The sequence below is a fragment of the Vipera ursinii genome, assembly GCF_947247035.1.
Source record: "Vipera ursinii genome assembly, chromosome: 5".
Classification (NCBI taxonomy): Eukaryota; Metazoa; Chordata; class Lepidosauria; order Squamata; family Viperidae; genus Vipera; species Vipera ursinii.
In genome coordinates this window covers 55,732,068-55,745,797 of record NC_139518.1, presented here as the reverse complement: position 1 = coordinate 55,745,797, position 13,730 = coordinate 55,732,068, and the positions used below count along the sequence as shown (strand labels likewise).

The window sequence follows — 13,730 nt, the reverse complement described above, 5'->3', positions numbered from 1 at the left end:
AAATTAACAATTAGATTGGAAACTTAGATAGATTTAAAGCCAAACATCTTGCAATGTTCATAGCATCATTATTAGTGTTTTACTTTCTCTGATAATCTCATTATTTGGATTAACTGTTTTTCAGATAAATAAACTAAAGGAACAAAATGCAGTTCTAGCATCTGAAGTTCAAACACATCACAAGGTGTTGGAAAAATGTAATCGAAGTACGTATGTATGCTTCTCTAGAACTCTTAATGGTAATATTTTAATAGCTGTGTTGTTGTACTGATGAGTAGACAGATGGACAGATAAATAAATGACGAAGCAGAGATCCAGGGACAAATCTGTGAATCTACTAGCCAGTGCATATCTTTTAATGGAAATTCTATCAATATGTGTACCTGTGAATAAAGAACAAAATTAGATATATTTATTGCAAATTTCCACATTTCTGCTATCTGATCTTAGAAGCTACAGTTATCAGATGACCACTTATCAGATTTTGATCCACTTGATAAGAACTTCTAGATCCTTGTCAGAGACAAGGATTATAGTACAGTAAGTTACTGCCACATTCCTGTGGCTATTGTAATAAGCATTGTAGCTATAAAACTGACCAATCATCCTTACATTATAGAGAATGTATAAGAGGTTGATTAGAATCAGCCAGAAAATCCAGGCAACCTCACCAGATTTCGCTTATTTGAACTAGAAGATGAAAATTGCATCCTTACATTTTCTGCTTTCTTGTGAATGCCAGAGAAAAGAAGATCCACTTTCATATGTTTATTAAAGCTGTTAAGTTGATATGGTAAATTGGTGCAGGGACATGCCTTGAGATAAAAGCTGTTCTTGGTTACAGATGTGTAATAGTCACTTTCCAGAAATCATTGTCTCTGAATATACTTTGCAATTCTACCCATCCTCAAACAAACCTATCAGAGTAGTACTCAATTTAATAGTGGCTATGTTCACACCGTACAGTTAGTCATATTTATTATAACCGAGAGCACATTTTTCAGGATTCATGCAACACACCAGACTGTAAACTAATTATTTGGCCTGAGATTGCACACCTGGCTAGACTAAAATGTAATTTGTTTAAGAATGGTTCTAGGTTATGATAGCTTCAATAAAAGTGATTTATGACCTGATCCTGAAGTTATGACTTACACCACTCCCAGCATCATGTGACACCAATTCAGGTGCTTGGCAAACAGCTCACATTTATGACCAGTTGTGGTGTCCTGCAGTCGTGATTGCGATTTGTGACCTTCCTAGCCAGTTTTTGACAAGCAATGTCAACTGGGAAAGCCAAATTTGTTTAATGACCATGTGATTTTCTTAATAACCACATGATTTTTTAACTATCACAGTAAAAATGGCTGTAAAATTGGGCCTGGACATATGATGATTTGCTTAACAACAGCATCGCTTAGCGAAAATCTTGTGGTTGTAAGTTGAGGACTACCTGTACTGGATAATCACAAGATACTTTCAAATCCATGAAGTCTGGTATACATATATGACAAGCAAGAAGAGGGACAGAAATGTAAAAGAGTATAGGATCTACATGAACTTTTCTATGACCAAAAGGATCCAAGGTCCAGAAAGATTTGCATTGCTGACCAGCCTGTATGCTTCCCCCACCCCAACCCTCCACCCCGATATTCCAGTCAGTTCCAACTGTGATTTAGCAAGATTGTTTTCTTCCATACCTGTTTATCAATCTTTGACAACAATGCAGCTGATTTAGATAGAAATGTATGTGAGGATCTCCTGGCTATCTTGTGCACATAATCATATTTGCAGATATACATCTAAAATGAGCTGTATTATTGCACTATTTGCGTGACAAGAGAGTATAAAACAGAATAATGTTAATTTATAAAAGTTCCCCCGATTGCCTGCAAGAAACTGCAGATGTTTCTAAATTCCCACTTTGGATCACACAGTGTATAATAGTCACATAATGATTGCATGGATCCTGCTGCCAAATGTTAGGTGGAAGGAAACAATAATCTTCTAGAGTCTGTCTTATGAAGTATACTTACATGTAGGAGCTGTAAGAATCTAAGACGGTCAAACGGTTGCTATCAAAATATATTCAAGAAATGTAAGAATCTAAACAAGAAAGATCAGGATGACTTAGTGTGCCAATTGCTCCTTGATGTCCTTTGAAGACCTTGATATATTTATAACCTTGGCAGTTGGATCATAAAATGTTCTATTCCAGATTCAATAATCCCATCAATATTTATTTATAACTGAAGTGGGAAATATAAAATGTAATCTGAAGTCTATGATGACTAGTATTCAGATTACTGAATGATAGTTAATGATTTAATTAAAACCATATTCACATTAACTCACCAGGTTTAAATAAGGCTGTTAACATTTAATGATTTTGGAACAGTTATCATTCCCAAAGTATTCAGAATTAATAGCTTACTTCATGATAACTTCAGGAGACTTTATTCTTCCAGTCAAAAGAGAAGTAAAATGTTACTCTCCTGTCCTATCATGGATACAGGTGCCCTAATCTTTCACAAAGGTTCCATTTCAACACAGTCCATTTCAACACAATTTCTTGAATCTATGGGAATTGAAAGGCTGGGTTCCAGAGCCTACAGTTAACCTCTTCTTCCTATGAGTACTTTCTCCTTCTTCTTCCCACATGGTCATCTGTGCAATGCACCTGTATTTGTCCTCCTTTTTTCTGATCTTGCTGGGTCAGGCTGGATATCGGGTTCTGTTGTGGCAGCAGGTCATTTTCTTTGCAGTGAGCCATGAATGCTTCTCAAGGATGACTAGTACCCAGAGGTGTAATTGAGAAGCCCCTTTCTCTCTGCCCCCAGCATTGGTAAAGAACCATACAGAATGAAGAAGCTAGTATGAACTATTTGATATGAGTGGGATGAATCTGTCCATTTTCAACTGAGTCAGCCTCACAATTGGGTTGAACGGGCAAGTTCCAGTATGACATAAAGATACAGTGTGTCATTTTTTTTAACCTGGCCCAGAATAACAGGTTGACCCCAAGATCAAGGTTATGTTATGAGATCCTTTCTTCCATAAATGGTAAGCAGACCATCGTGATATTTTAGGAAGGAAGTTATGTGGATGAGCCCAGAAATGCCACTTACTGTTTTAAGTATCTATTATTAGATGTCTCTGACATCATTGGACCAGAGTCATCAAACTTCTGTCTAATCTGCCATAGAATGTCAAGTGTTTCTCACTTTACCTTAAAGAAACGTAGTTCTACAGTCATTTTTCAACATCATTTTTCAGTCTCGCTTTCTAACTTGAAGAGAGCATTGTGCTGGCATTCAAAGATTGTCCCTCTTTCTTTCTAGCAGAGCTATATTCATTGAAACAAACCCCCCATTCCACTTTAGTACATATGTCTAGTTATATAATTAATTACAGCATTGTAGTAGAAAAGAAGAAAGTATCAGCCATATTGCTACACTTTAAATAATCTTGTTTCATGGCATATTTCATGGTTGTGTTTTGTTTCACCACTGCTGCTGCAATTATCTGCCCTTCCTCCTTCTCCCTCTCCTTTTCATTTCACATAGTGTCTGTACTAGCAGTAGAAGAGTATGAAGAACTTCAAGTCAACTTTGAGCTGGAAAAAAACTTGCGTAAGAGGGCAGAATCCTTTGCACAAGAGGTATGGAAGTTAATAGCTTTTTCTGATCAGAGAACGGACAATAGCAAGCATTTTTAAAATGTTTTAAAGAAACAATGCCTTTTTTTCAATTTCAGCTCTTTTCCCTTTACTTCGCTGTTTTATAAATGGCTACTTTATAGAGGCTATGTGATAGTACAAAAATGGATTTAATAATAAGTTAATAAAAATCACACTGTGAAGTTCTCTTCAGATGAAAACTCTTCAGCTCTGCAGTAAATGGGTGTTTACTGTTCTTATGGTTACTTGAGGAGTTTCTGTCTATATTTGACCTTGGCCGTATTTTTTGGTGCAGATATTTTAACAGTGTACAGTATCCAGCTTCTTGTGCTGAATCCCAGTCTTTTAATGTCAGATGTACCATAAATTAACTCAATTTCCCTTCTCAAATGTACCATAAATTAACTCAATTTCCCTCCTCTGCAGAGAGTTTTTTTAATCATTAATCAGTGTATGTTCTCAAAAAGACAGCTATGCAGGGAAATAAATACCATGTTCCCTCACTTGATCATTAATTATGAACAACAATTTATTCATAAATTGAAATACCAGTGTTTATTGTGCTGCAATGTTTGAAGTAGTTTACAGTACTCTAATAATAATCTATAAAATTAAAGTCATGATAGAGGGACATGGATTACATTCATCCTTTTGTACTTCTTGTTTCTCTAAGGACCTATCGCCTTAGAAATGCTGTTTTATCCTACTGAAAGATTTTAATTTTTTCAGGATTCAGGAGGAATGCATTCAGGTGGAATCAGTTTCAAAGAGGATTTATTCTGTGGATTACATAATTAAGAGAGAAATCAATAGTGTAGACATAATCAGGTTTTGCTTCTGGGGTAGGTTGAACTTGAAAAACTCATCAGCTGGTTTAAACATTTAGAAACTCTCCAGTATTTCATTATTCCTGTAAATTAATGTAAATTGTTTGCAAAATAAATATCCAGTGGAAAATAGATATATTTATAAAATTGAGAACTATTTTGACCATAACAGATCATCGAAAAGCAACAATTCATAAATATCATGATCATAGTTTTCTCATAGAAGCTTTAAGACAATCTTGAAGCCTTCAGTCCTAATTAGCAAATGTCCATTAAAGTTACCAGAGATAAGATAACAGCATATGTATTTTAACTTTGATCAAAACAAACAAACAAATTATATTCTTTCCTTATACTTTGAATAATCTTGATTTGTTTTAGTTTTTTCTTTATCCCTTCTCATAAAATTCTTTAAAGCTTTAACAGGGCTGTTTTGTAAATCCACTATAGAAAAATTACCCAGATCACTCTTTTGATTTACTATTGTATATCCCTTTTGATTGTTAAAACAGCAATTGGTTTTATTTGTACGTCCAGTATAGAATCTTTCCATACCATTCTTGTAGCCTATTATTTTAAATCCACTTTTAAATCAGTTTCAGTCATGCCCAAGCAAACTTGCTGTCTTCCAAAGCATCTTTTACACATAGTCACAGAATGGCAGACATTCCTAAAATAAACTTTGTTATGTATTGTGGGTAGACCGGTCAGGACAGATGACAGGACGTCGAGGTTTCCACTAAAGCTTTATTGTGGTTGAACTGAGGAGTCTCCACAGCTCGGCTCCTTTAAATACTGTTGCCGGCAAGCCGGTGCCCAATCCACATCTTAAAAGGGTCCCGCCAGAACGGCCTGACCAATGGGATGGGAGTTAGGACGCCACCTGTTGTTGCCGGGTTCTACACAGCTGATGTTCAGCTGAGCTGACAGCATAACAATGCTTAATGCTAATATTCAATATATATCATTCCCTTCCCCCCCCACAAGAAAACACAACAATAACAATAATAACTTTTTCTACTGAATGACCTATGACCTTACAAAATCCTGCAGATATGCTGGGGGCCTGCGGATTCTGTTGGAACGTCTTAATGGCATTAATGGTCCATTGTTCCAAAATATCCTTTAATAATATGGTTTGCTCCATTCTGTATTAATGAATCAAGTGTAAATGTTCTCCTTTAATTGTAATTTTTAGTTCCTCCTAGTTCTCTGTAGTGTTCAACCTCAAAGTCTCATCGTGTTTTTTTTAAAAGAGAATTCAAAACAAAACCATTTTCCCATGGAAGGATTTTTATAATTAATTCCAAAATCATTTTTTAAAAAAAATCCTTCTGGTCTCTTAATCTGTAACTTTCCAAAATCAAGATTCTACTCACCCTTTTACTATTTATTCCAAAAGAAAAAAAATGTCCTTAAACTTTTATTTAAAACTTGTTTCACTAAAGGATCAAAGGAAACTCACCCATTGCTGTAAAACCTATTGATCCAAAGGTTCCTAATAGCTGAAAAGCAGTTATCAAGCCATTTATGAAAGTTAGTAGAAAAGGAATCATGCAAACGAATTATGTTTCTGAAAGGCACCAGCCGTAGTTTGAGCAAAATGATGGCTACTACACTTTTATCTCCCAGAGTTCCAAACTGCTGGCACTGTGTGCAATCACAAGTCCTCTCCTTGTCGAGAGAGGAATTACAAAGAGCCATTTCTTCATTCCAACACAGCCACCTCTATTTCTTCCCCAGAAGCCCTAGTTGTCCTAATTTTCTGTTCCCTAAACTCCTCATAACTCAAAGGACTTGATTGAATGACAACTGCATTGAGAACATTAAGCAATAAGCATATTAGTGGTGTTAATTATTCTAATTCTAAGCCGTGATTTTGTTGGAATATGAAATGAAATTGATTTTGTCAGAATATGAAATGTGCTGTGAGATCAAAACTCAAGCTCCATCCCTTACAAACTGAAAAGGGTAGAGTTTGTGTCATCTCTTATTTCATAATTTGTCTCCCTGCCCTGTCAACACAGGCAATTAGTACCAGAGCCTTCGAGATACAGAATTGTTCTTTTTTTAAAATAACAACAACACATAATTTTATTGGAACTTTTAAAAAGAAGGGACGTCTAATCCTTGATAGATCCTCACCCAGAAGCAGAAATACATTATTGTTCAAACCTGTGAGAGCATCCACACTACACTGATTTTGTTTTATGTTTATGGTGAAACTATATTTTTAAGTGCTTGTTTTGGGGGCTTAGAAAGAATAAATTCTGGCATCCATGTGAGCTCATTTTAACAGTGATGGAGGGGAAAAATACTGTATTTGTGGGAAAAACACCATTTGCAAAATCAGTTATCTGTGTTGATGATTGTAGATGATGAAATATCCTGGCATTGTAACTTTTCCTTAATGTGAAGAAAAAATTGCTGCCTACATGATTGTTTAGTCTAAATCAGGGCTTTTCAATCTTTTCACCCATTGTACCACTTTTAGGATATGGCAATATTTGAGTACCACCTAGCAAAGTGTCAAAAACTTGATGACCAAAAAAACAAAACGTGTTCAAAGTTGCAATTGCACTGAAATGACTTATGACCATTTTTCACACTTATGAACATTGCAGCATGCGCAGGGTTATGTGATTTATATTTGGATGCTTGGCAACTGATTCATATTTATGATGGTCACACTGTCCCAGGGTGATGTGATCCCCTTTTGCAACCTTTTGACAAGCAAATGGCAGGGCTGCTGGTAGCCAAGTGCTAAGGCGGGACTTCCTTCCCTCCCTCCCTCTTTCTCATTCTCATCTCCTTCTGATGGAAGAATTTGAAAAAAAAACAACCCATATTTTCTCTCTTCCATATATTTATCAAACAAGGAAAAGCCTCCAGACAGAAAAGGCAAGCTGCTGAGTGAGCTAGCTTAAAAAGGCGCATTCGCCTTTAAGAATTAGGTACTGGGTAGAAAGGAAAGTTAAGGAGCTGGCAGCGGACACTTAAGGAAGAAAAAAACAAATGTAAGTACTGGCTGTTGGCTAAGGCAGCCTCCCCAAATGGCTCCATTCATAAGTAAAGGAATGCTACAGACAAAATCCATTCAGGAGAAAAATACTTCAAAATCCCTTGCAGCAAAACGTACAGCTAACAATAGCAGAGCAATAGAATCTAACATGAGACATCAGCCATCAGCAAAATAGAAATTTGCCAAACACTCCTTAAGAACACAAAGCCCACATTGCACAAATCCCAGAACTTCAAAGTCACAAAAGCACATAAGAACCCTTCCACTCTCCATCTCCTTCCGTGCCTCACCTCCAGCCTTTCTTCGTTCCTTGTGGAGGGCGACCCCTTCCCCACTGCATTTCTTGCCTGTTTGTTGCTGCCAGCACGGATGGCTGCCACAGAAGTTGTAGATCAGCTCATGGCCGGCCTGCTTGCTCTCCTCTCCTCTCCCCCTCCCACCTTCCTCCTCCTTTCTCTTCGGTGCAGCTAGTGCTGACTCCACCTCCTCCCAAGGCTGCTTCTTTTTTTCTCTCTCTCCCTCTCCTGCCCAAACTGCCTCCTTTTATAGCCTCTCGTGTCTCTGCCCCCCCATCCTCCTTTCTCATCCAGGTGAGCTGGAAGTGAGCCTGGGCCTTTGCCTTGCCCCAGCCACACTGTAGCTCCGGAGGACTCTCTCAGTAGGTCCTGCACTACGCTGGCTCGTTTCCTGTCCCACTACACTTGACTGGGCAGGGCCGCGTACCACCTGCCACATGCTAATGTACCACAGGTGGTACACGTACCACTGATTAAAAGCCCTGGTCTAAATAAGGACAGGGATGAAATTTGAGACTGGGAGTAGAAAAGAGAAGATAGAAAGAATCTGCTTCCTTTCTTACCATTTAATTCAATTTTTCTCTCTGTGTGTAACAGTAAAGATTCCATACATACGATGTAAACAATAGAGTTAGTTTTAAATTACAGTGACTATCTTTAACTTGGTTACGTACATTGCCCTTTTCATTATAGATTCCTTAGTAAATACTTGGCAGACACTGTTTAAATTCCCACAGTGAACATTTACATGCAGAAAGATCAAATGCTGTTATCTGCTTTTTGTAATTGTAAGGAAAAAAATAATTATAATTTGAGACAACCATAACCACCTTGTATAGGAATTTTGCTCCTTTCATAACATTGCATGCTATTGATTCAGATATATCAATGCACTGTATTAATAATAAACTCCACAATAACTCTTCATTTAGATGCATTAATGGTTTTTAGGTTACTTTGTAATAGCTAATCCATTAATATGTAATATCTTTCTAAATGGACTGAAAAACCTGCACTTACTGAAAAGTTCTTATGTGCAGGCTAAATCTATATTTGAAAAAAAGAAAAATACCTGCTACACAGTATAACTATAATTAATGTAACATTCCATAGTTTCAACTGTCATATGCAGCAATTGATAAGGTTAGGGGCCCGAGTGTGTTTATCTTTAGAAACATATATCTACCACCTGCCAAACATATTGGGAAATTTAACTTATCAGAGAAGAAGGCCAAAGTAGATATCAGCATTAAATCAATCTAATATTTTTAACTATTTTCAGGGAAATTGATGTAATATGTTGTCTATTTCACTTATCTAATTTCAATTTTTGTAATATTTTTGCCACTCATCATGGATTTTAAGATACTTTGCCAGGAAGTATATTAAAGAACATGGTCATGAAATTTGGAAAGAGAAAGGTTCATGAAATCTTCAACCAAAACTGTAACTGGTCACATGTCTGTCTGTCTGTCTGTCTGTCTGTCTGTCTGTCTGTCTGTCTGTCTCTCTCTCTCTCTCTCTCTCTCTCATAATAAAAGAAAAGTTCCTTCAAGTTGGTGTTCACTCTTGTTGATTTCATGGACACTTCCATTAATGTTTTCTGGCAATACAACTGGTTTTCTGACGGTCTTTCATTCAAGTACTAACTAGAACTAACTAGTCAGACCTTGTTTAACTTCTCAGAATCAGCAAAGGTCAGCTGCATTAGATAGCAAGAATCTGTCTCTTCAGAAAATAACTAAATTGGTGATGTCAGGAAACTCTGAAGAAAATGGGTGTAGATTTGTGGTTTAAAGATTTTGTGAGAAACTCCAGGTATTTTTGCCTGAAGAATTCCTGAAAGACTTCCTGTCACCTATCCTCTCCTCTCCTCTCTTCTCCTCTCCTCTTCCTATTTAAGATCAGATTTACATTGCCTTCTAAGAACATGCAAGCAGAAAAGCAGGCTGTTTCTGCTTGGAGTTCACCCAACTTTTTAATCAATTGGTATGGTCTGTGTGACCACAGTGAATTATCTGTTAGAAGAATAGTGTGGAAATCAAAATATATTACTTCTGTCTTTCCACATCTAGAAACAGGAGATTGGAAAGTAATAGGGGGCTTTTTTCAAAGTGATGCATAGATTTTTTTTGAGCAAATAAGTACATATACAAGTACTTGGTTTTGTGTTTTGTTAATGACATAATATTGAGGAGTGGTATGAATCAGCCAGCCTGCTGTGAGTGTTATTTTATCTGGTAAATAAACAACATGGCACCATAAATAATGGACATTTTATTTCTGAGGCAGTAATTTTAAAATGTGTCTCTTCTTTAACCACCTTCTGGATCAATTTTCAGTAATTTAGAAACAATTATTTTTTTCCGTTTAGTAAAGCAGCATGGTCCAACATAGGACCCTTATGATTTATTGGACTATGTATGCACTCGCCCCTCTCAGACCAGGGAAGCTGTAAAAATAAAAAATACTTGTCTTATACATAGCAGTCAATAGTTTTACAGTATATGTCTAACCTTTGTTTGTTTGTTTATTTGTTTGTTTGACTTCTATGCTGTCTGTCTTGTTAAAAGCAAGTCTAGCAGGCTTACAATCAAAAAATTAAAACACCATATAAAACATTAAAAGGTTAAACAGTGAATAAGAACCAGACAGTTAAAAATCAGATAAAATTTGGCTTCTGGTTTGTGCGTGTGGCGCTTTCAGTCGTTCAGGAAGAGCTCTCTCCCTGCCGTCCGATCCTTCTTCATTGGAGGACCCTGAAAAGGGTCGAAAGTCACCCTGGAGGGGTGACCACCGCAAGGAGGACCTCCCTGTGAACATGGAAGGGTGGCAGCCCTCTTCTTGAATCTGGAGCAGCTCCTTTGGCCCGAAGAAGAAGAACGGCAGCCGTTCCCTGCCGAAAACCAAAAGCACCATCTAGCACAATGAAGCAATCTGGAGGACCTGGCTGAGACCTTACCTTTCTTATCCCCCTATTTGCCTTCCTGTGGGACTTTTCCAAAATTTTTCTCCCCTTTTTTTGAAATTTGTACACTTGGGGAATAACATTTTAAGCCATAAAGTGTTGAAGAAAAAAAAACTGATTAAGCAAAGAAATTAAGCAATCTTCTTTCTACTTATTAAAAAGCTCCTATTTTTGGTGGGGATCTACTACCCTATTTTCTGTTTAAGATGTGAATTAAGGAAAAAAGAATGGACTAATTATACAAAAGCTTTATATTTGGGGAAAAAACTTTACAACTTATTCTACATGCTATTGATGGCATCTTGTGGGTATACATGGAATAGCAAGTAAACCTTTTGCCTATTGTGAGAGCTGATTGAATAACAGAGCTGTCCTTGGCACTATCTTTAAAGATAAGTGTGGGAACACCTGGCACTGAAAACAACTTTTAGGAACATTGGAGGTGGAAAATTATTGACTCCTATTAAAATAGCCTCCATGGAAGACTTAGCTGTAAACACCAACAAAATGGATGACTGTATCCCACCACTTAATTACAGACTGATATTGGACACAATTTTGGCAATAACTGAGCAAATTAAAGCCAAACTGCATGATAAACCTGACAACTCAAAGCCACCAAATCAAACTTTGACCTTAAATGATGAACCGACAGTCCAAAAACAAATAGAGGAAGTGGAAACTAACATCAAAATAGGAGACTTCAAAGAGCAACAAATGCAGCCTACAGAGAACCTGGAAGTCCAAACTCTAACTTCAACTACAAAACTTACAACTCAAAAAATAAGAATACCCAATGAAAGCAACATTAAGAGTGAAGATATTAAAGGCCTTCAAATACAGTACGTTGAGGATTCAGCTAATCAAATGATAACAACATCAGCTACTACTTTCTACCTAAGCCAGATGGAAATGGTTGAAGAAAAAGACCAGACTGAATTAATGACAATTATATTACATCAAACATCCAAAACTGAGCTATTAAAGCAATATTTCAGTGACTATAAAGGGGACATCTGCTTTGCAAAACTGTCTGTTGGATGGTCTCCTCTGATTCAAATAAGAGGTGGAGGAAGAAAGGGAGACACATTTAAGAATTTAAAGGCACTAAGATGGAAGCCTGATTGGCACAAAAGGAAGGCGAGAGTTAGATTTTAAAAATTAGACTTGTCTCTTTTTTGGGATTTGTAACGATAGAGTTTAAAAAATCTCTTTTGATGGACTAAGGGGAATCTTTATTAAAAAAAAGTAAACTGATTTTATATTTAAGTTTTAGATCTTTAAAGGAAAACAAAATTAAGCTTCTAGAAGATACTTTTGAACTATAGAATCTAGAATTTTATAACAAAAGATAGTATTTTAATAATTGTTGAACGGTTAAGACAAAAAATATTTTTCTAATAATTGGTGATTTGTTAAGATGAAAATTAGACTAATGGTAAAACATAAGAATGTTTTGTAATAAACAATGTAAGTTTTGTAGACAAGAGAACTATTCTTTATTGAAATAGGGAATTGTGGGTTACCCAAAAATTAAGCTTTCTGTTGTATATTATAGGCTACTCTAAGTTTAAGTTTAAGTTTTATTAAATTTTTATACCGCCCTTCTCCCGAAGGACTCAGGGCAGTGAACAGGGCATATAATAAAAATACAAAAGTACAAAAGTTAAAAAAGAATTAAATTAATGCCCAAAATAAAACAATAAGAATATACAAATAATTAAAACCCTAAATTGACTCCCCATCAGGCCAGGCCAGCTTGTTCGAATAAGTGGGTCTTTAACCCGCGCCAGAAGGAGCGGAGATCCGGTGCCATCCGGAGCTCAACCGGCAGTTGATTCCACAGAGCCGGGGCGCCCACAGAGAAGGCCTTCCCCCTGGGGGCCACCAGCCCGCATTCTCTGACTGGAGGCACCCTGAGGAGGCCCTCTCTGTGGGAACGCACAGGGCGGAGGGGAGTTGACGCCGGTAGCAGGTGGTCCCCGAGGTATTCTGGACCCATGCCATGTAAGGACTTAAAAACCATCACTAAGACCTTGAACCTCACCCGGAAGACAACTGGTAACCAATGCAGCTCGCGGAGCAAAGGTGTAACATGGGAGTACCGGGAAACTCCCAAGACAACTCTCGCGGCCGCATTCTGTACCAGTTGGAGCCTCCGAGTGGTCTTCAAGGGAAGCCCCATGTAGAGAGCATTGCAATAGTCAAGACGAGAGGTCACCAGCGCGTGAGTGACCGTACACAGGGCATCCCGGTCTAGATAGGGCCGCAACTGACGCACCAGGCGAACCTGAGCGAAAGCCCCCCTAGTCACGGCTACTATATGATCTTCTAAGGTAAGCCGTGAATCTAGGAGGACTCCCAAGTTGCGCGCCCTATCCACGGGGGGTAAAGACTCACCCCCCATAGAAAGCGATGGAACATTTTGAATGTCCCAGGATGCCGGAATGTACAGCCACTCAGTCTTGTCAGGGTTGAGTTGAAGTCTGTTCCTCCCCATCCAGACCCGAACCGCCTCCAAGCAATGGGACATCACAGCGAGGGCATCACTGGGGTGGTTTGGGGTCGAAATAAAAAGTTGGGTATCATCAGCATATTGATGATACCCAACTCCAAAACCACGAATGATCTCACCCAGCGGTTTCATGTAGATGTTGAACAGGAGAGGCGAGAGAACCGACCCCTGAGGAACTCCACAAACGAGAGACCTAGGGGCCGATCTCTGCCCCCCTGCCAACACCGACTGTGAACGTCCCAGGAAATAGGAGGAGAACCACCGAAGAACCGTGCCTCCCACTCCCAATCCCCTGAGACGCCGCAGCAGGATACCATGGTCGATGGTATCGAAAACCGCTGAGAGGTCTAATAGGACTAGGACAGAGGAACATCCCCTATCCCGGGCCCTCCAGAGATCATTCACCAGAGCGACCAATGCCGT

The 13,730-nt window shown here is 38.1% G+C and overlaps 1 protein-coding gene across 1 annotated transcript in view; it reads left to right on the top strand.

Moving 5' to 3' along the window:
• The window catches only part of SHTN1 (shootin 1), a 110,630-nt gene that overhangs the window by 55,509 nt on the left and 41,391 nt on the right, over positions 1 to 13,730 (top strand). The window contains exons 7-8 of the mRNA XM_083363526.1: positions 125 to 206; positions 3,567 to 3,661. Coding sequence (XP_083219652.1) covers positions 125 to 206; positions 3,567 to 3,661 — 177 coding nt within the window. The remainder of the gene's footprint in view (positions 1 to 124; positions 207 to 3,566; positions 3,662 to 13,730) is intronic.